Source organism: Tachyglossus aculeatus, chromosome X2 (genome assembly GCF_015852505.1).
Source record: "Tachyglossus aculeatus isolate mTacAcu1 chromosome X2, mTacAcu1.pri, whole genome shotgun sequence".
Taxonomy (NCBI): domain Eukaryota; kingdom Metazoa; phylum Chordata; class Mammalia; order Monotremata; family Tachyglossidae; genus Tachyglossus; species Tachyglossus aculeatus.
In genome coordinates, this window is record NC_052100.1 from 560,723 (window position 1) to 583,005 (window position 22,283).

Here is a 22,283-nt window from a genome sequence, read left to right on the forward strand (position 1 = left end):
AGGAATCCCGGGCTCCCGATTGTCCCAGGCTCTTTGGCTGTCGGGCATGGGGCTCTTTCAGCTTATCCAGGGCTTGCCCGAGTGCCCAATGAGTGCCAACACTGAGCTCTGCAGTTGGGAGAGACCCTTGGGAGTATGACTGGCTGCGAAGCCTGGTGGGCAGCTTCTGCAGGCTGGAGGATGGGGCTGAGGGGGCCAGATGGCGAGTAAGGACACCCCTGCCTCCCCCCAGGCATCGCAGGCCATGGTCAGTCGCAGCCCTGGGTTATCCTGTGCCGCAGGGGGGCTGGGAAGCCCCGTCCTCCCTCACGGTGGCCTCGGGTGACGGGTCTCTGGGCTGCGGAGCGGGGTCCCAGAGACCAGAGAGCCCGTCTGCCCATGGCCACGGGCTCGGGACCGATCTGCCCCAACGTGTTGGCTGGCAGCCAGGCGGGGCAATTCTGGAGAGAGCTCCCGGGACACCCCCACAGCCCAGGGTTTCACGGCTCACTCGAGAAAGCAGGTGGCCTCTCCACCCTCTTCTTCCTCCCTTCAGCGGCCACGTGCTCAGAGTCAGTGTCCCTCCGCTAGGCTGGAAGCTCCTCGAGGGCAGAAGAGGACCCTTTAACTGCTCTATTCTCCCCATCACCTAGTACAGGATGCTGCACGCAAGAGATGCTCAGTCCATCCCCCGGCCAGGCAGGCCGCCGGGCCTCTCGCCTCCCCACAGAGAACCTCCGCATTCCCGCCTCCCTGCATCCTGGACCGGGGCCCTACCGAGGCTGCTGCAGAATTCCCCCACCATGCCGTCTGGGTTCGCCGTGGGGATCTGCGTGAGGCCCGTCAGAATCAGGACGTCGCTGTTCTTCAGGGAGGCCTGGTCCATGGGCTGCAACACAGGACAGGCAGTCAGTCAGTCAGTGGTTATTTATTGAGTGCTTATTGTGTACAGAGCACTGTACTAAATGCTTGGGAGAGTAAAACAGAACAATATGACAGACACATTCCTTGCCCACATGAGCTTACAGTTTAGAGGGGGAGATGGGCATTAATGTAAATAAATTACGGATATGTACATATGTGCTAGGGGGTGGGGAGAGGGGATGAATAAAGGGAGCAAGTTAGGACAACGCAGAAGGGAGAAGGAGAAGAGGAAACAAGGGCTTAATTGAGGAAGACCTCTTGGAGGAGATGGGGCTTCGATAAGGCTTTGAAGTGGGGGAGAGTAATCGTCTGTTGGATTCGAAGAGGGAGGGCAGTCCAGGAGAGAAGCAGGATGTGGGTGGGAGGTCGGCGGCGAGACAGACAAGATCGAGGTACAGCAAGTGGGTTGGCGTTAGAGGAGCGAGGGGTGTGGGTTGGAGGAGAGCAGTGAGGTGAGGTAGGAGCTGTGGCAGGTGATGTGAGATTGCAGAGGAGACAAAATCGAGCTGGAGATTTCAATCAACCAAATTGTATTTATTGAGTGCTTACTGTGTGCAGACCACTGGACTCGGTGCTTGGGAAAGTACAATACAGTAGAGTCGGTAGACGCAGTCCATGCCCATGAAGAATAATAATAACTATGGTACTCGTTAAGGGCTTACTATGTGCCAAGCATTGTTCAAAGTGCTGGAGCACTGTTATACGCACTGGGGCTATTGTGTGCACAGCAGCACTGGACTGCTGTGTTTAAAGTACAATCCAAGAGAGTTGGTAGACGTGATCCCTGCCCAAAAGGAGCTTACAAGGCTATACGGTATTTGCCATGGAACTCTCTCCTACAGCTGGGCAACGATCATTCCCACTGTCCCAAACCCACAGGACAATTGAAGCTGACTCTTTTCATACCCCAGGTCTTTCCCAGTTTTCTCCTTCTGTTCTTATCTGGGAGAAATCAGTCCAGTTTCCAGTAAAGAGAAGGGAAATCCTCTCCCCACGTCAAGGACGGAAGAACATGAGAAATGAACTGTGTGAGTCAGGGAAATAAGGCCATCCGCCTTATCATCAAATTACCCGATTGAAAGACAACAACAGATCTGGAGAGGAGTTATTTATGTTTCTTGATTTAAGCCAAGACCCCGAGATTAAGATCTCATGAAATTTCTCTCGGAAAATCAGTTTAAAATTGCTCAGCTAAAGAACCTCTGGACTGATTTTAAGGAGAGGCCGTCTGGCCTCAAGGGAAGAGCACGGGGCTGGGGGCCTGGGATCAAGTCCTGGTTCCACCGATGACCTACTGTGTGACCTCAGGCCAGTCACTTAACCTCCCTGGGCCAGAAGCTTCTTCTGTAGTACACAGGGGATAAGACAGATCGTGGGCTCTGGGTCGGGCAGGGGTCAACCGGGTCCTAACTTTACATCTACCCGGGTGTCTAGCACATTGGTTCTGCTCACCCAACAGCATGATGACTGAGAAGATGGACACTCCTGCCGGACCCCAGGGGACACCCGGCTGGGCGTGTCTGACCCGGCTCCCAGTTTCTGGGAAGTGGCAGAGGCGAGCGAGGCAGGGGGACACAGAATGGGCGCCGGAGGCGGCGAGCTCTGAGCCGGGCCAAGGGCCGGAAGGGAGAGTTGGAGGGGGCCAAGAAGAAACCTGCCCGGCGTGAGGCAGTACCAGCTGACCGGAGGAGCCAGGGAGGGGCCGACCATGCACTTGGCACCGCTCAGGGCACTGACTCTTCCCCGCACCCGGGACTCACCCATTTGGGAAGCCCCTAGCCCGGACCATCTCTCCCCACTGAGTCAAGCTGCCCGCGGTCCAGCCTCTGGGCTGCCCTTCCCCTGCCCGGAGGGCCCTGCAGGGCCTCCGCCCCGCCCGGGGTCAGCTCATCTTTGCCCCTCCACCTCCGGGCCTGAGTGCCGGCTGATACCGTGTCATTGATCTGGATTCATCTGTCTTTGCCCGAGAAAAACCATTCTGGGCCCATTAGCTCTCTGGGCTCACATTATCTAATTGGATATTCCATTTCTATTAGATGTACCAGAGGCAAGTCATTCGTAATAGTCCAATTTATTGTTTAATCAAACCTTTCACCAGGAGCCAACATCCCTGCATGGGCTAGGCAAAGTGTAACCAACGCCAAGCCCGCTGCCGACTGCCCAGAGTATCCGTCCTGAGGAACCTTCCCGAGTATCCACCCTGAGTAGCGGTGAGTGTCCGCTCTGAGTAGCCACCCGAGCCCACTTCTGAGGTCAGGGGCCCAGGCGGTCCTGGCTGAAGAAGAGATCTCTCTCTGGGGCCATGTGTACTTCCAGATGCGAAGGTCTGGTTGGAAAGAGTCCAGGGCTGGGGTCAGGAGACCTGGGCACAGCCGGACCGCCGGCCCCACACCCCCAGACGAGTCCTGTCCCTTTCATCCACCCCCTCCCGGCCCCCCTGGGCCGGGGCCTTCCGGTCGGAGCAGGGTGGCCGAGAACCCAGGGCCCGGTCATGGGACATGGGAGCTGAGACTCCCTCTGCTCCTCCTCCTTCCCAGAGAGTTTTTGAGGACAAACAGTACGAAAGCGCTTTTGGAAAATTTACATTCCATGTTGATTTGAGGTAACATTATCATTCTCATGATAGCAAACTTGATCCAGAACACCACCCAACCTGGTCTAGGACACCGGCTCACCTGGAGGGACTACGTGCTGGTCGCCCTCCCGGCCTCCCACCCTCACGATTAGGGACGGACCGTCCCACGCCCCCTGACTCTACCCTCTCCATCCCTGACTCTCTCTCTAGGGACCGATAGTGGGCCGTAAGCCCACGAATTTCTCCAAACCCTCATGGAGCCCACGGATAGTTGTAGCCCGTCTGAATTCTTGTGGTTAAGCATTCCACGACTTTCCACACTGCTAAGTGAAGAGAGGGCAGAAAGTCATACTGTCACCCATGTTTTTGAGGAAGATGAATTTGGTTTCATAGCGGGGGGAGACTTGCCTCCCAAAATACAGGTGTCCGCCCTCTGGCTCAGGTTCTGCAGTGCTCCAGGTGTGGCCAGGAGGGGAGGGGAGGCCCCAGGAGAATAGCCTGGGTTGTGCCGACACAACTGTCTGCTGCTTGCTGCCTCGGTGCTGTTTCGACTTCAGCCTCCCTCATGATTTTCTCCAAAGTCCTCTGCTGAGAGGGCTGCTCCTTTCCGGGTGGCAGTGCCCGGGGCACAGACGCTGCTGCCCATGTAAAGCGGTGGATGGTCCACCACCAACTGTTCCACACTTTGGGCCCTGCCCCTCCGTGTTCCCGGGAATACCCATTCTTCTCCTGGCTGGAAGCATGCATTTATACAGACACACACGTGCAAGCACGTACATGATTCCAGGTGGGGCATGGTCCTCCCCAGGGAGGGTATGCATCTGCATGTGCAAGCACATGCTTGCGCGCACACTCTCCCTCTCTCTGTCTCTCGCTCTCTTCTGGCCAGTGCTCAGTCTTTCCACTCTTTGGGGAAATCGGTAACTTCCCGGTTAGACTTGAACATGTTTTCCGCGGGTGAGCTGTCCTGGCCTGTGGAACACCATTCGCTTGGAGGAAGGGTGCTGGGTCACAGAGAATTGTACCTGGGCTGTCGGGCAAGCAGGTGGGCATGGCTCTCCCAAGCTCCAGGGTAGTCCCTGCCCCACTGCAGGCTGGTACCAAAGGCTGGCAGGGGCTAGCAGGAGCAGAGGGGCTGCGTATGGACAGAGGTTGAAGACAGCAGCAGTTTGGGAGATGGAGCAAGTGCTGGCACTGGGGGTGGTAGGGGGGCAAGGGGGCACCGGCTCAGTGTTCAGGCTATGGGAGTCAGCAGGACCTGGGTTCTAATCTCTGCTCTGCCAACTGTTTACTGTGTGACCTTGGGCAAGTGGCTTAGCTTCTCTGGGCCTCAGTTTCCTCAACTGTAAAATGGGGATACCTGTTCTCCCTTCTTCTTAGACTGTGAGCCCCATGCGGTACAGGGACTGTGTCCGACCTAACTTGGACTTGCCCTGGTGCTTAAAACAGCATTTTAAGTAACACAGTAAGGGCTTCACAAATACCATGAAAAGCAAAAAGACCACAAACCTCCCAGAAGAGACATTCCCTCTGGGCGAGTCGCCTACTGGGGGCTAACTCGGGCCCCGAACTTGATGAAGACGGGGCCGCCTCCATCCCTGTGTAAGCACTGTCTTCTCAGGAAAACGCAGCCCCTAAAGGCAGCCTGGCAAGAGCTACCGCGGGCACCCCGACGACCAGTCCCACCCTCAGATCACGGTTCCAGCTCCTCCAGAGCCTTGCAGCCAGCCTCCGGCCGACTCCCAATGCCCATGGATAAGCTTCGGTGCCGCTCCTCTCCTCTCTTCCCCGACGCTGTCCTGGGGCTCCCGTGATGGACTGCTCATGGCACTGGTCTCTGGGACCCCTCAACAGCCCCTCCCGGTGACAGTGCTTTGCCGGCCCAGGCTAAGGGGGCACTTCGGCAGCTACTACTACCAGACCCATTAGGAGAAGGGAGGACCCAGGTTGGCACGTCCCAGCCACCTCACAAAGCCTCTTTCTCTTTCTTCTGAGGACTCGCAAAAAGGAAAACTGAGACAACTTTTGTCTATCTGCCTGTCTGTCTCTCTCAGGTGTAAAGCTGGGGAACAGACATAAACATAGAGCGTGGGCTCCAGCATCAGAGCCCACAGACCACCGAGCAGAAAATGGCAATCAGAGTTCGCTCTGGGGGCACTGCAACCGCGAATGCCAAGCCCCAGCCGGTGACCCGCCAGAATTTGTGCTGTACACGACGTCTCGCCCGCTAGAGCCCAGCCAAATTGGATTGTGGGCACCGTGCCCCGTCGGAGCCCTGAGGACGAGGGCCGTGGCCTGCGGGGAGCAATGGGGGTGGACATGGGAGTACCTGTGGGTGCGTGGTCAGCAGAGAGGATCCGGAAACGTATGACACCTTCTCGTAATGCGACTGGATAATCCAGTTGGAGCTTCCGAGGGCATAGCCAGAGCTCAGTGGGGTCACCTGGACGGCACCAAACAGCTCCTGCCACACCCCAGAAAAAATGAGAAAACACTTAATCACAATGCTCCAGGGCGGAAATCAATCTCTCTCTCTCTCTCTCTCTCTCATACACACACACATGCCCGCACACGACACACACACACAGCATGGCCTAGTGGACAGAGCAAAAGCCTGGAAGTTAGAAGGGCCTGGGTTCTAATCCCAGCTCCACCATTTGTCTGCTGTGTGACCGTGTGCAAATGACTTTGCTTCCCTGGGCCTCAGTTACTTCATCTGTAATAAGAGGATTAAGACTGTGAGCCCCATGTGGGACGTGGATTATATCCAACCTGATTATCTTGTAATTACCCCAGTGCTTAGTACAGAGCCTGGCACATAGTAAGCGCTTAGCAAATACCATTAACAACAAATACTCTTTCCCTCACACACCCCTACCCCTCCTGCTGAAAGCCAGCTGCATCACTACCCTCCAGAGTTGGGCTTGGAACGCCTGACCTCGGAAAAGAAGCAATGAAACGCCTGTCCTGCTCATCAGCTCACTTGTGTTTCCGTCAGTCTGGAGGTGCCCCAGGACATGGTAGGGTACAGTAGGGCAGAGAAGGCCCCCCACCCTCCACCCCCTGTGATAAGCGCTCTGTCACCACAGGTCCCTGAATATTACTGCCGGTGTTTCACGGAGCACGAGCGTGCCCTTTCTCGGATAGCGCTCTGGGGCTGTGACCCGGGCCAAGCTTCCCGCGGCTCACAGGCTGCCCTCCCCCTCGACTTCGGAAGCGTGAGCTCGTTGTGGGCAGGGATCATGCCTACCAACTCTGTTGTAGCGTACCCTCTCAAGCACTTGGTACCGTGCTCTGTACGCAGTAAGCACTCAATATATACTATCGATTGGTTGATTGATCCAGGTTGACTCCCACCAACCCTCCTTACTCATGGTTTTCCAGGCCCCAGCAGGAGGTTGCCCATCAGGGCCACAGCTTGCTGCCTCCCTTAGACTGTGGCCAGTGCCAGGGGTGGGCAGGGAGATGGCCGCGTCCCCAGCTACCCTGATGAGCAGTGGGGTTTTTGTTGCTTTTTTTAAAAAAAAATCATAATTGTTAAGTGCTTACTATGTGTCAGACACCGTATTAAATGCTGAGGAAGACATGCTAATCAGTTGGACACAGTCCTTTTGTCCCACGTGGGGCTCACAGCCTTAATCCTCATTTTACAGATGAAGTGAATGAGGCCCAGAGAAGTGAACTGACTGGCCCAAGGTCACACTACAGACAAGTGGCGGAGATGGGATTAGAACCCAGATCCTTCTGCCTCCCAAGCCTTTGCTCTTTCCACTAAGCTGTGCTGCTTCCAATTCTAAAGGCCAGTCCAGGAAGGAGACACGTCCGGCCCAGCAGGTGACGTGGGAACCGCCGGCCCCTGTCCCGCTGCCCACCCTGCTGCCCACCCGCCCGCTGGATCGGAAGTGGCTGGTGCCCGGTCGGAGCAGGTACTCACGATTTTCTGGGAGTAGCCCACCAGCTGGATCTTGCTGAGGGCGGAGTTCACTTCTGGCATCGTGTAGCACCTCCTCCACGTGGCCACTTCCACGGCATCTTTGAGGGGAGCGGGCAGCAGCCTGGGCGGGGAGCAGGGATAGGTTGGGGTGAGCGCCACCCTCTCAGTCGCTCCCTCCCCGCCAAGCCCTGCCCTCAGAGGAGTAGACCCAGTGTTGGGGGTGCCAAGAGCTGCCGCAGCACCGTGTCCAGCGAGTCACGGCAGGCTCAGCCCACCACCGGCAAAGGGAAAGTACAGGGCTAAGCCCTGCGCCCAGTCCCAACACAGCCAAGCGGAGCCAGGCCCCACCCACATGGGACTCCATTCCAATCTAGGTCCAGCCTGGGGCCACAACTCTCTTCCACCATCCCAGAAACAGGAAGAAACCTCTTGGCCCTGTCTGCTGCCAGAGCCGCCGCCGGGAATGTTGCAGCAACCCTTACTCCTGGAACACCTTGGAATTTCATTCCCAGAGACTGGCAGACCTCCTAAGGAGTACAGAGGGGTGCTCCAGGGAGGAGGAGGTGGAGCAGCAGGGGCAAGCCTTCCCGATTTTCATGGTCAGTGTTGCAGGATTGACCGTGGACAGGGGCAATGGGCAGGGCCAGGTCATCGAGGAGTCTCCCACTGGGGTGTGTTTGTAAAGGGCTTCGCCTGCTTGACCAAAGCATGCCCGCCAAGCTGATTTGCCATCAGAGAGGACAGGAGCAAGGTTCTTCAGCCCAGGGTCGGTGTGGCACGCAGGGCTCGGCGTGGTTGGAGCCAGAGAGAAACACAAAGCGGCTGTCAGAGACGGGAGAGGGACGGCTCGATCCCTGGGAATAAATCTCCAGCGGCGGCCCCTACCGAGGAGGGCCCGGCTGCCAGGAGCGCCCGAGGGATCGCTTTCTCGGGAGATAAACTAAAGCTAAATCAAACGCTAATTCAAACCCATTTCCAAAGATTTAGGGAAAGTGGGAGGGTTTCTTGGGTCGCTTAGTTCAAAAGGTTGGGATTTATCGTCCCGTCCCTGAGGCGGGTGAATTTGTGGCCTGTGATTTAAGATCTGGGAGGGAACGTCACGGCTGCCCGCGCTAAGGCTCCCCCAGAGACCCGGAGCGTCCACAGTCGGCACTCGAGCAGGGGCCGGCTGCAGCTCCGGGGGCTCCGAGGGGCCCATCGCCCCCGATCTGCCACGTCAAGTGACCGAGCGTGACAAGGGTGGGCAGCAAACTCTACCGGCCCAGCCACTGGGCCTCGGACAGAAGGGGTGGTGAGTCCACCGGAACCATACGCTTCTCTACGGACCCGATCACCCCGGATCGGATACGGTGGTCAGCAAGCTCTACAGGCCCAGCCGCCGGGGCTCGGACAGCAGGAGTCGGTAAGCTCCTCGGGCCTGCACCTTTCTCTTTGGACCCGATCGTTGGGAATCAGCTACGCTGGACTGCAAACAGTTTTGTTTCTGCAGGGACGTGGGGGACTGGGGGAATCCCCTCAGGGGGTGGGGCAGGGAGTGGGGTTCAAAAGGCCAGTTGGAGCTCGGTTAACCCTCAGGATAAGGAGAGCACACCCCTAAGCTAGGAAACTCGCAGAGGAGGGAGGGGGATGTATTTAAAGAACCCACTATTCCGCCACCCCCTGAACCCCGCAGTTCCGGTCTCCGGGACAAACGTCGCTGAGGCATTTTCTCCCCTAAAGTCTCCCTCACATCCCCCAACCCAACACCCGACCCAGAAGTCGACAGCCCAAAACACACGAAAAAGTTCCAAGTAAGAGGGGGCATGGGGCTAATCCCCGGTTACGGCAGCAGGGCTGTACTTTAACTCGCCCTTACTGCAGGTCCATAATGCAGCTATCGGAAATCTCGGCTTTGACTTTCTTAATATATTATAGGGAATGATAGTCTACATGCATATTAAATTACATTTATTACATATCGATTTCTCGATCCTGAATTTCTTGAGGTTTTTGCATATAATTAAAAGAGCACGAGGGAAGGCCAAATCCGCCTCTCTCGAACCACTCATTTTTAAACAGCTTCCAAAGCTGCCCACGTAAGCACAATGACCTAATCGGCAGGTCCATGAGGCCCGGCTGGCTCTGTGCCCTGAAGCGGGGGAGGCCCTCCCTCGCTGGGCATCTGGGCCGAGCCCTGGGCGGGGATGGGGCGGGGGCCGGGCCGCCCCAGAGGAGGGCAATGACTTGCTGAAATCAGAGACCGCGCAGGATGGGAGCTGGACTGTTCTGAGAATGCCCGGCCCTTGGAAATCCAAGTCCAGGTGGACTCTGCCAGGCCCTAGCCCCAGAGCCTCGGGCCAAACCCCAGGCGGCCAGCCTAGGCTGGCAGAGGAGGCCCTGGCCGAGGTTTTGGTCCCGATGCGACATGGTGGCAGGTAAACCAGTGGGCAGCTCGGCTGGCCGGGTACGTGGGCGCTTGTCAGAACCTGCTCCCCACGTCCCTCGGTGGCCTAGGAATGGCCTCTCCTGGGTCAGGACTTTGGGGCAGCCAGCCTGGCCTCCCAGCGATGGCAACAGTTGACCACCTCCCTCCCACCCCCGCACAGCAGGCCTGCCAATAACCTAAGGCGGGCCAGCTCCTGTCTGGGTCGCCTCTCTCTGATGAACGCTACTGCCAACCTCCTTCAGATTTCTGGAGGTTTCAGTCAGGTCCTCCCCACCCCGCCTGCCTGCGCTCGGCCCTTCGCCGTCTGGTCCGCACCACGGCCCAGCGGCTGGCTTCGACCCAGAGATGGGGCCTCTAGTTGTGACCGGCAGCTCCCGGCCTCTGGGAATTCTAGGACACCAGTCTCGCTTTTCCCTCAGTGCGTTGCTCCGCATTTTCTCACTGTGAAGCGAAGTCCAGGTTCTGGCCTGGTCACTCAGCTCTTAGGTGCTCGCTGCCACTTCCGATCCAACAGAGGTGCCGGAAAGCTTGCCCTTCACCTAAACGTCTCCCTTCCAAAAGTGCTCATCTGACTCCGTCCCCTCTAAAGAATACCTGTCTGGTCATAGTCAACTCAGCTACAGGTTCATAAAAAGAGCAAGAGCGACAGAGACAGAGAGTGACCACGTCTAAATTCCCAGAAACCTGCTGAGAAAACCTAGGCATCACTTGGCGGCTCGGGCCAGAGTGCCCCCCGCCACCCCAACCCCACCTCCGCCAAGTCTGGAGCGGCCCCTTACCGCTGCACTTCCTTATTTTTCCACAGGCAAGCGGACTGAGCCTTTGGGACTCGTTCAATGAAATTCACCAGCTCTTCCATGAGCAACCTGGGAAAGGAAAGAGATGAATTAGCCAAGAGCCCTTGGCCGGAGCAGGACGGCCGGGAGGCAGCAGGCCAGCTCCTCAAGCTCCCCCAGTTCCCGGGAGGAAAACCTTGGCTGGAAGAGGTTAACTTCCGCCCGGCTGCACCGCTCCACCTGGCAGGCCGTCACTCAAAGACGGATGCGATCCCGTCTTCCTCTTGGGACGGCAACACACAAAACCTCCCTAAGCCAGGCACAATCGGGGCTCCTGCCTTCACCGGGGAGAGATCTGCCAGGCCCTGGAAGGTGTGGGCTGCCCCCTAAGCCCGGAGCCCTCCGAGAGTGGGCCCGAGGAACTTTTTTTTTTTTTAATGGTGCTTGTTAAATGCTTACTCCTTGCCAGGCACTGTACTAAGCTCTGGGGAAAAAAATAAGATAATCAGATTGGACATAGCCCCTATCCCACATGGGGCTAACATGTGACGGGAACTGCGTCTGATATGCTTATCTTCTATCTACCCTCGCGCTGAGTCTAGTGTGTGGCTTAACCATGACCACGATTATAACCGTCTTTAGTTTTGCCCCCCCCCCCCAAGCGCTTAGTACAGCGCTCTGCCCACAGTGAGCGCCCGGCCCTCCCTACCGCCTGACTGAAGAGGAGCTGGAAATACCTTGGCTCTTGCTGTCACAAGAAATGGATGACGCTGAGCAGCAGAGAGGGCTGGAGAACCTCGAGGGGCCCCTAGCAAGGGTCACCCCCTCCCCGCCCGGGTCCCTACACAGGGTCCCACTGCTGCCAAGAAGCCAAAGGGACTCAGATCCCACGGCCCCAGAGGGGCACCTTCCAATCCCTTGGTGGTGGTGGTGGTGGGGGGGGCTGTGATACTGAAATCCCCTTCCCGTATTCCTGCCATGCTTCCCCTCTTTGCTGAACAGAGACGCACGTCTCTTGGACACACCCTTGCTTGGAGCTGGAGTCTCTTTCAGTGGGGGGCTGCCCGCCTCCACCGGCACCCCCCCACCCCCACCATCCAGTCCCCGGCTGCTCTGCTCGGAGGGGAGGGGAGGCTGGGCGAGGGGAGGGGGCAGAGCCGAGCTCACCTGCCGATCTGCACGGTTGGCTCGGTGGCGTACACGGTCCCGGTGAAGCCGGTGTGCTCGGTGATGTAGGGCAGGGCCATCATGCAGTGGTAGTTGGATATGAGGATCACATCCACTGTGGACAGATCTATCAGCTCCGTCTGGAACCAGAGGGGAGCCGAGGAGACGGACCCATTAGGAACACATGGATGAGTCGGGGGCGGCTTGTAGTCTGTATATTAATGTCTGTCTCCTCCTCTAGACTATAAGGTTTTTTTGGGCACGGAATGCGTCCGTTCTATTGTTACAGTGTACTCTCCCAAGCGCTTAGTACGGTGCTCTGCACACAGTAAGCGCTCAATAAATGTGATCGACTGACTGACACAGACACCAGGTTCAGATTGGCGGGGTACAGATGAGCAGTTCTTCCGCCAGCCAACTACGACCTCCTCCCACCTCCTGCCCGCCAGGGGAAGCTACTGCTGCCGCTCCTGGCCCGTCGGAAAATGATGTGCCGGGACAAGCAGCGCCCACTGGCAAGGAGGGCCCAGACCCCGACCAGCCTATGGGCACTGAAGTGGTGCCTGCTGCAACCCAGCCTCTGGGGCCCGCAGCTCCCTGGGGTCCATACCCATGCAGGGGAATTCTAGGGGCGCGGCTCACCGGTGGGGGACACGGCCAGCACAGGTCACCAGTATGGGGATGTGAGTGGGGAAACTTATTTTGTTAGTATGTTTGGTTTTGTTCTCTGTCTCCCCCTTTTAGACTGTGAGCCCACTGTTGGGTAGGGACTGTCTCTATATGTTGCCAACTTGTACTTCCCAAGCGCTTAGTACAGTGCTCTGCACACAGTACGTGCTCAATAAATACGATTGATTGATTGATTGATTGAAACCCAGGGGACCCATGCGGGCACGGCCTCAAGGAGCTGAGTGGCCCAGGGCATACTGGGAAACACAAAACAAGAGGAGTCAGTGGGGGGGGGGGGGGGGGGGGGGGCGGTCTCATGGGCCAAAGTCCTTGTGCTCTGATGGCACAAGGGCAGGTCCACCTGACTGAGCCCCTTGAACTACATTTGAAACAACTGCTCGGCCAGCAGTGGGATGGATGGACGGACTCTCTCTCTCTATCTCTCCCTCTTGTTTACCCCCAGACGTGAGTGTCCCCCCACCTCCCAGCTCCTCTCCACTACTTCAGCTCAAAGCTGGAAGGCAGTCTCCTTCAGGCCCTGTCCCTCCCCACCTTCAAATACAACTACTTCCTCCAGCCTCCAGGAAGCTTTCCTCAGACCTGTCACGCCACCTTCCAGCTTCAACAGACTGCAGGCACCTGTGTACAAACTCCCTCCACTCAGCCATCCATCTTGCCCTTCTCTGGCTGTCACCGGTTCTATCGAGGTTTCTCCTCCCAAATGAAATCTGTGCCTGCCGGTCTCTCCCAATAGATCGTAAGCGACTCGAGGGCAGGGATCTAGTCTTTCCCCTCGGCTGTTCGCTCCCGAGCGCCCAGCTCAAAGCTCAGGATACGATATGGAGGGGTGGACCGGGCAGACGTCCAGCTTACCTCTGGCAAACAGAATTCGGGCACGGAGTCTACAAACACGTGGCCGGAGCACTCCTTGAGCTCCTAGGAGAGAGAGGAAAAGGCCAAGGCAGAAGCAGAGGTGAGCTCTGGGCCTGACGTCCAGTAAAGCGAGCCACCGCGGAAGCCACCTTCTCCGGCCGGCCAGGAGTCCAGCATGTGGGTGACACTGGCTCGTCCCTCCCTTTTGGGGGTCACGGCTCAGGGCTCTGTGTCATTGGTGAATCAGCCATTTATTCTCCTGTTCAACGTGGGGCTCCCAGCGATGCTTGCTACCCACCCTCCCTCCAGCTTCTCCTGGGATCCTCTGGTGGGACAAGGGCCACACGTGAGCTATCTTGCACTAACCCTGGTGCTCAGCACGGCATCTGGCACAGAGTAGGAGCTCGATCAAGAGCGCCATTACTATTTCTCAAAATCAGTCCCCTGGGGTCTCCTAACAGAAGTTGTCCGACAGAGTTCTCCCCGCTGACCGGAGCCCTCGGCTGCTGGCTCTGCCGCCTCGGTCGAGGGAGAGGCGGCGACCGATGGCCGTGTGGGATGGGGCAGAATGAGGCTGGGGCTGATCCTCGGTTATCGGCTCGGCGGTTGCCCGCCCACCATCCCGAGGTGAGGTTCGGGTCAGTCGGGGCTGACTGACCTGCTTTCACACTGGCCCCAAATTTCCTGGCCGGCGTGCCCGAGCCAGGGGCCCTTCGGGATCACTTCTCTCACCCTTCTTCCCCACTTGCCATCCTATGTCGTTTCCCCCTTGAGCCACCTAGAGACACTAGGAGCGAGAGGGAGCAGCCCCATGTCCTGCCTGGGCCCACCTCCCTTCTACTCATGATCCCCCGGCTGGGGGAGGGAGGCCCAGTTGAAAGTGGGGGCCGAGAACCTCAGCGATCAGGAGGGAGGGAAAGGGGACTAGTCCGGCTGGAGATGGGTTGCGGGGGATTACCTTATCCAAGAAAGTGTTTCCATCCTTCAGGACCCAGCCCGGGAGGTTGGACAGCCTGGGGCTGAAAAACAAATACAAAAGATTAAATGGCCTCCAATAAATCATCCATACCCGGTGATTTCATTGCGACTGCACTGGCTCTCCGTAGACTTCCAAACAGGCTGCGATTCCTGGCAGTCCCGTTCATCCAGAGAGCCGTTCGTTTGGAGGGAGGGAGACGGAGCTTCCACAGACAACCACAAGAAGAGTTATGCGGCGGCAGGAGACGAGGGGTCAAACGGGGTCCGCGGAGAGCTCTGAATTGGACTGGGAAATGCACTGGATGCCAGGGAAGAGAAGGAAGGAGAGCGGGGGACGGGAGAAGGAGACGGAGAAGCAGTCCCGGTCTCCCCGACAGCCCTCCGAGGGGGGTCCCGAGCCGCAGCCCTGCTCCGTCCCGGACGCCCCGGCCCCTCTCCGTGCTGGTGGTCGGGGCCGCCAGCCACGGTGCAGAAGGACAGACGTTTGAGCATTGAGGGGCTCCTGCTTGGGAAAGGGACTCAGGCCCAATGACCCAAGAGGTGACCGTTGGGAATGCTCTTGAGGTCAGGAGCACGGGGCACAGAGAGCTGGATAAAGGAAGTCTTCGATCACCGCACCGTCTTTGGGAGGGGAAGGAATCAGCGCAAGTATCCGGGCAAGAATAAGAATGATGATGGTATTTGTTAAGTGCTTCCTATGTGCCAGGTACTGTACTAAGTGCTGGGGGGTGGATAAAAGCAAATCGAATTGGACATAGTCCCTGTCCCCTGTGGGGCTCACAGTCTCAATCCCCATTTTACAGGTGAGGGAACTGAGGCTCACAGAAGTGACATGACTTGCCCCAGGTCACACAGCTGACAAGTGGCAGACCCATCCAAATCGAGTTGGACATAGTCCCTGTCCCCTGTGGGGCTCACAGTCTCAATCCCCATTTTACAGGTGAGGGAACGGAGGCTCACAGAAGTGACGTGACTTGCCCCAGGTCGCACAGCCGACAAGTGGCAGACCCATGACCTTTTGACTCCGAGGCTTGGGCTCTAACAACTGCCCCATGCAGCTTCGGAAGAACACCTGGTGGCCACGCAGAGAGGAGAAGGGTGAGAGAGGGTGGGGGGGGTGGGGGTGCCCCGGCCCCCAATTCGGAAAGAGGTATAGAGACTGTAAGCTCCTTGTGGATAGGGAATGTGTCTGTTCTATAGAGCTCAGTACAGTGCTCTGCCCGCATCAAGTGCTCAATAAATATGATGGACTGAGTGAGACAGACCACGAGCCAGGGAGCACGGCGTGTTCAGACTGCAAATGGCAGTGTGGTCTTCACCCCCCTCCCCCGCCGCCTCGACATCAGCCGGCCTCATTCTGACACTGCGCCCGGGTGATTGATTGATCTGAAAGAGTCTGAACGGTCCCATAAATAATGTGAGCAAACGTGTCACTCCCCGAGACAGGTAAGGTTAAGAGCTGTCGGCGTTTTCATTTTGCCCGTTTCTCTCTGTCTTCCCACCTGGGAGAACTCGAGAGAGAAGAAGGCCAGCAATCAGCCTAGAAGCTGAGGAGGGGGGCTCAGATGCCACCTCTCCGCCCCACCCCCAGTCTTTAGTCCTGCTCAGCTCCCTTTGGTTTCGGAGGGGACGGAGAGGGGGTCTAGCTTGTCCTCCATAATGGGTTCGGTCTGACTTGTTTTTTTGAAGATGTCTGATCCCTGGGCCTTGGCCCTTGAGCCCGACGGTGATCACGGCCACGGCCTTCCCTCGACCCCGATTTCGGCCAGCAAGGGGCCAGGCCGGGCCAACCGACCGGACACATACGGCTCCAGGCAAGCGCCCGCCTTTGATTTCTCCATCTCAAATAACGGGGCTGGGGGTGGGAGCGGGGAGAAGGGTCTGGCTCAAATCCAGCTTGCTTGGGTGAATTGCCGCCCTCTGACAGATGACAGATCCATCCCCACTCCGGGGACACCACTGAAACGAACCGGAGAACGGAAAAGGCTCAGGGCTAGTGGGCAGGCTCTGCCCCGGCCTGGTCCGATAGCAGAGTTCCACGGTAGCCCAGGAGTCAAGCGAGACAACCAGTAGGACGCCCAGAAGAACGTCCAACAGTCTCCTTGGCCAGTCTAGCACCAAAGAGAGAATCCAAACAGTATCCTTGACCAGTCTAGCACCACGAACAGCATTCAAACAGTCTCCCAGGCCAGTTACACTAACATGCGCTAGACGGTAAGCTCCTGAAGGGCAAAGATCATGTACACTAAATCTACTGTCCTTGCCCAAGCGTTCACTATACTCTCCGAAGCGCTTATGATAGTGCTGTGCATACACCAAGCGCCCAATGAATATGATCAATTCCCAGTGCTCTGCACACCCTAACACCCGCTTAATCCCACTGATGGATGAGCCGCAGCGCAAGAGGGCGAGTTTCATTCGAAGGTGGGATTTCCTTCCCAAGGGAGAGTGACATTCAGACGGGAAATTTCTGGACTGTCTCCTGAAGAAACGAGCCTCCACGGGTCCGGGTCGGCTTAAAAGCGGCTGGGCCCCAAGTCCGGGGGTCGTGTCTCGACGACCTCTCTTATTGACCGTCAGGGCCTGGGCAGGACCGGGGAGGGGTCGACGAGAGGGAGCGGGTGCTTTGGGGCGGGCCGCCCCGGGCCTCCAGCCGCTTCGCGTCATGGGTTCCTGCGAGAGCGATGGACGACTGCGCCCGGCCGAGCGGTCGCGGCAGTAGGGTGGCATGGGGGGAATGACCGTGGGCGGGCTGGTCAACAAATCAACAGGACATCTTCCTTCTCCCCAGCCAAAGGAAGCTATTTCACTGGAGGGCAGGCTTCGGGGAACTGCGTCGACGCTGGCCGACAGGAGCGGTGCTGGGGACTGTAGGAAGATGCGCCCCTTGCCCCCCGCGCCCCTGGCTCCCGGCACCTACCTCTGGACCAGCGGCAGGGGAAGGAAGCTGAGAGTGGAGGTCATGTCCAGGCCACAGTCCAACATGATGGTGGTGGATTTGAATTTGAGCACGTTGCACGGGAGCGTCGGGTGCCCCGACAGGCAGTACTGGAAGGTGGAAGCGAGGTGCCATCAGTGAGGCCGGAGACAGTCGGCCGATCCTATTTATTGAGCGCTTACTGTGCGCAGAGCACTGTACTAAGCACTTGGGAGAGTACCATATAACAATAATCAGACACCTTCCTGCCCACAACAAGCTTACAGTCTAGAGGGAAAAACTAGGTGGGGACAGGAAACTCATTTTCATCCACTCTCTCTCTCTCTCTCACCTCGGCAGCCAGGTGGGTTCCCAACTTTCCCACTCTCAGGTCTCCCTGTCTCCCGGGTGGCACGCCAACTTTCCCACCCTCTGTGAATTCTGTTCCCCAACGAGGTTCAGGGCAGGCAGAGACCACCTCGTCCTGAGGTTTGGATTTCTTTTCTAGGGTTTACCCAATTTAACTGGAGAGCTCTAACTAGCTGGGGAGCCACGAAAAAACTCACTGGGGGGGAAAAATCCTCCTTGCCATTCGAAACTGGTAAAGAGAAGTTTAGCTGAGTTTCTGTTAACATTTCCACTGCAGCACAGTCTAGTGAAAAGAGCACAGGTCCTGGGAATCGGGAGAACTGGGTTCTAGTCCCTCTTCTCCCACTCCCTTCTGTGGCCCCCTTGCACTTGGATTTGCCCATTTTATTTACACCTCCCTCAGCCACTTAGCACTTGTGTACATACCTGTAATTTATTCATATTACTGCCTGGCACATATCACTATATTATGCAGCAGTATGAACCAAGCACTATATTAAGTGCTGGGGGCGATAAGGACAGAGTCCCTGCCCCACATGGGACAGATGAGGTAACCGAAGCACAGAGAAGTGAAGTTACTTGCCCGAGATCACACAGCAGACAAGTGACAGAGCCAAGATTAGAATAATAATAAGAAGAATGGTGGCATTTGTTAAGCGCTTATTATGTGCCAAGCACCGTTCTAAGCGCTGGGGTATATATAAGGTAATCAGGTTGTCCCACATGGGGCTCACAGTCTTAATCCCCATTTTACAGATGAGGTAACTGAGGTACAGAGAAGTGACGTGACTTGCCCAAGGTTACACAGCAGACAGGTGGTGAAGGTGGGATTAGAAGCCACAACCTCTGACTCCCAAGCCTGTGCTCTTTCCACTAAGCCACACTTGGTGGAACCCAGATCCTCGCTCTACCCACTAGCCACACCACTTCTCTACATGAAAAAGAACACCAGAAATGTTGGAAGCTTACACACAATTTTTACCCAAACTAAGCATCCCGAAAACGCCGCAGAGAATGACTTTCTTTGGCCTGTGACCCCCACATCCCTGTTATGACCCGAGGGGATTTCAGAGCCACCTCCTCCTGGACCGTAAGCTCGTTGCGGGCAGGGAATGTGTCTGTTTATTGTTGTACTGTCCTCTCCCAAGCGCTTAGTACAGTGCTCTGTACACAGTAGGCATTCAATAAATACAAAAGACCGACAGACTCTGGGCGCTTTCTTCACAGCTACGCTCGCCAGACGGTCTGTCAAAGGTTGGAGAACTGAGGAGAAGCTCTAAGGTTGTTTGTGAAGCGCCGACTCTTGTCCTCTCCGGAGGCCGGAAGGTCCCCGGAGTCCCTGGGATCCAGGGCCCTGGAGCTGGAAGGCCCAGATCCCATTGCCCAAGGGGTTTGTTCCTTCTTCCAAGGCATAGAAGGGGCACTGGGGTCATCTTTGTGCAGAAACCTGCCCGGCCCCTCTCCAGAGAATCAATCAATCGTATTTATTGAGCGCAACACATCCCCACCCCCACCCCCGTCCCCTCTGGAGGGGCAGGCTCTCTCCCTCTCCCAAGGCCTGCTTCCTGAACCACAACAACCTTGTAATGAGGTTGCCTCCTGCTCTCTAATAACGCACATCATCACCATCATGATTGCGCTCTGCCGAGCAAGTCACTTAATCAATCAATCATATTTATTGAGCGCTTACTATGTGCAGAGCACTGTACTAAGCGCTTGGGAAGTACAAATTGGCAACACTTAACTTCTCTGGGCCTCAGTGACCTCATCTGTAAAATGGGGATGAAGACTGTGGGCCCCCCCCCGTGGGACAACCTGATCACCCTGTAACGTCCCCAGCGCTTAGAACGGTGCTTTGCACATAGTAAGCGTTTAATAAATGCTATCATTATTATGGGTTCAAATCCTGTGCTGGAGTAGATACAAGATGATCAGATAGGACAGAGTCCCCATCCCACACAGGGCTGGAGTTTAAGGAGGGAGAGTAAGGATCTGATCCTCACTTTTCACTTCAGAGGAAGAAACTGAGGCCCAGAGAGATTAAGTGACTCATCCGAGGTCACAAAGCAGACTCAGACCTGGGTCTCTGTGCATTCTCCACGAGGCCATTTTGTTTTCTGTGGTATTTCTGAAGCGCTTACTATAATAATGATGGCATTTGTTGACTGCTTACTATGTGCCAAGCACCGTTCTAAGCACTGGGGGAGATACAAGGTAATCAGGCTGTTCCACAGTCTTAATTCCCATTTTATTCATTCATTCATTCAATCGTATTTATTGAGCGCTTACTGTACTAAGCGCTTGGGCAGTACAAGTTGGCAACAACTCACTTTACAGATGAGGCCCAAAGTCACACAGCTGACAAGCGATGGAGCCAGGATTAGAACCCATGACCTCTGACCCCCAAGCCCGGGCTCTTCCCCCTGAGCCTTGCTGCTTCTCTAGGCACTCAAGGTGCCTCGCACGTACTAAGAGCTGGAGTAGATACCAGCTAATCAGGTTGGACACAGTCCCCGTCCCACCTGGGGTTCGCGGCCTGGACCTCAGTTATCTCATCTGTAAAATGGAGACTAAGTGATGTGCCCAAGGTCACACAGCAGACAAGCAGTGGAACGGGCTTAGAATCTAACAAGCCCACGCTCTATCCATTTAGGCCACGCTGTTTCTCATTTAGACGGCCATTTAGCTTCCCAACCTCAAACCCTGTCTACCACCCAGGCTCTTGGAGAAAGTTGGCCCTGACCTTCATCCTCTCTTTCCCGAGGGCAGTGGGCCCTCACTCTCTTTCCTGTGGGCAGCAGGGCCCACAACGGGGCCTGTCGAAATGGTTGCCCTCGCTTCAGGCTCGGAGGTCTAGAGTAGCCTCGCCCAATATCGCAGCAGGGATGATTCCGCGCCACTCATCGATCGTATTTATTGAGCGCTTACTATGTGCAGAGCACTGTACTAAGCGCTTGGGAAGTACAAATTGGCAACATCTAGAGACAGTCCCTACCCAACGGTGGGCTCACAGTCTAAAAGACTCAGCGCAGGGAGGAGAGTGTCGCCTGCCAGGCACAACCTCTGGTAGGGGCGGCGACTCTGCCGACCTCCAGGAGGATGAAAGGATCAGGGGAGAGGCCAAGATCAGCGCTCTTCACGCCTTAAGCGCTCAATAAATATCACCGCCTAATCGATCACTCCGGTGGGTGTTAGCCGGGGAGGTGAGGCATCCTCACACAGTCCTAGATCCCACCGGCAAACACTGGGTCTGCTCCTGCTAAAATTAGGGGCAGGGGGAAAAGGGGAAATGGCCCATGCAGAAGATACTCGCTTGATTCCTTCAACTTGAGCATCTGGGTAATAATATATACCTGTATATATGTTTGTACATATTTATTACTCTATTTATTTATTTGTTTTACTTGTACATATCTATTCTATTTATTTTATTTTGTTAGTACGTTTGGTTTTGTTCTCTGTCTCCCCCTTTTAGACTGTGAGCCCACTGTTGGGTAGGGACTGTCTCTATATGTTGTCAATTTGTACTTCCCAAGCGCTTAGTACAGTGCTCTGCACATAGTAAGCGCTCAATAAATACGATTGATGATGATGATGATGATTACTCTATTTATCTTACTTGTACATATCTATTCTATTTATTTTATTTTGTTAGTACGTTTGGTTTTGTTCTCCGTCTCCCCCTTCTAGACCGTGAGCCCGCTATTGGGTAGGGACCGTCTCTATGTGTTGCCGACTTGTACTTCCCAAGCGCTTAGTACAGTGCTCTGCACATAGTAAGCACTCAATAAATACGATTGATGATGATGATGATGATTACTCTATTTATCTTACTTGTACATATCTATTCTATTTATTTTATTTTGTTAGTACGTTTGGTTTTGTTCTCCGTCTCCCCCTTCTAGACTGTGAGCCCGCTGTTGGGTAGGGACCGTCTCTATGTGTTGCCGACTTGTACTTCCCAAGCGCTTAGTACAGTGCTCTGCACACAGTAAGCGCTCAATAAATACGATTGATTGACTGATAATAATTTTGTTATTTTTTAAAAATGCCTACTATGTGCTAAATACTGCATTGGGGTAGGTACAAGATAATTAGGTCCCACAGTCATCCCACCCCCCAGCCAACTTATGTCCACATCGTTCAACTCTGCTGCTTCCTCTACCTGCAATTTATTTCAGTGATGGTCTCCCAGCTAGACTCGAAGATCCTTTAGGGATAGTGTCTACTAGGTAGCGAGGTTTCTCAAGCGCTCAGTACAGTGCAAAGCAGACTGTAAGCTCCCTGTGGGCGGGGACCGTGTCTTCCAACTCTGATGCGCTACCAACTCTTCGAAGCGCTCCGTCCCATGCTCCGCACACGGCAAGCGCTCAGTAAATACCACTGATTGATACTGCCCTCTCCTAAGCGCTCGGTTTAGCGCTCTGGAAACAGTAGACTGGAAGCTCCTTGAGGGCAAGGATCGTATCTACCAACTTTTACATTGCGCGGCCTAGTTGACAGGGCACGGGCCTAGGAGTCAGAAGGTCACGGGTTCCAATCCTGACTCCACCTTTCGTTCACTCATTCATTCAATCGTATTTATTGAGCGCTTACTGTGTGCAGAGCACTGTACTAAGCGCTTGGGAAGTACCAGTGGGCAACATATAGAGACGGTCCTTACCCAACAGCGGGCTCACAGTCTAGAAGGGGGAGAC

At 55.8% G+C, this 22,283-nt stretch overlaps 1 protein-coding gene across 1 annotated transcript in view; it reads right to left on the reverse strand.

Moving 5' to 3' along the window:
- Positions 1 to 22,283, reverse strand: part of INTS9 (integrator complex subunit 9) — a 31,231-nt gene that overhangs the window by 6,778 nt on the left and 2,170 nt on the right. Inside the window, exons 2-9 of the mRNA XM_038770859.1 lie at positions 17,221 to 17,348; positions 14,281 to 14,341; positions 13,323 to 13,385; positions 11,781 to 11,920; positions 10,617 to 10,703; positions 7,413 to 7,533; positions 5,808 to 5,942; positions 757 to 868 (exon numbers count right to left, since the gene is read on the reverse strand). Coding sequence (XP_038626787.1) covers positions 757 to 868; positions 5,808 to 5,942; positions 7,413 to 7,533; positions 10,617 to 10,703; positions 11,781 to 11,920; positions 13,323 to 13,385; positions 14,281 to 14,341; positions 17,221 to 17,348 — 847 coding nt within the window. The remainder of the gene's footprint in view (positions 1 to 756; positions 869 to 5,807; positions 5,943 to 7,412; positions 7,534 to 10,616; positions 10,704 to 11,780; positions 11,921 to 13,322; positions 13,386 to 14,280; positions 14,342 to 17,220; positions 17,349 to 22,283) is intronic.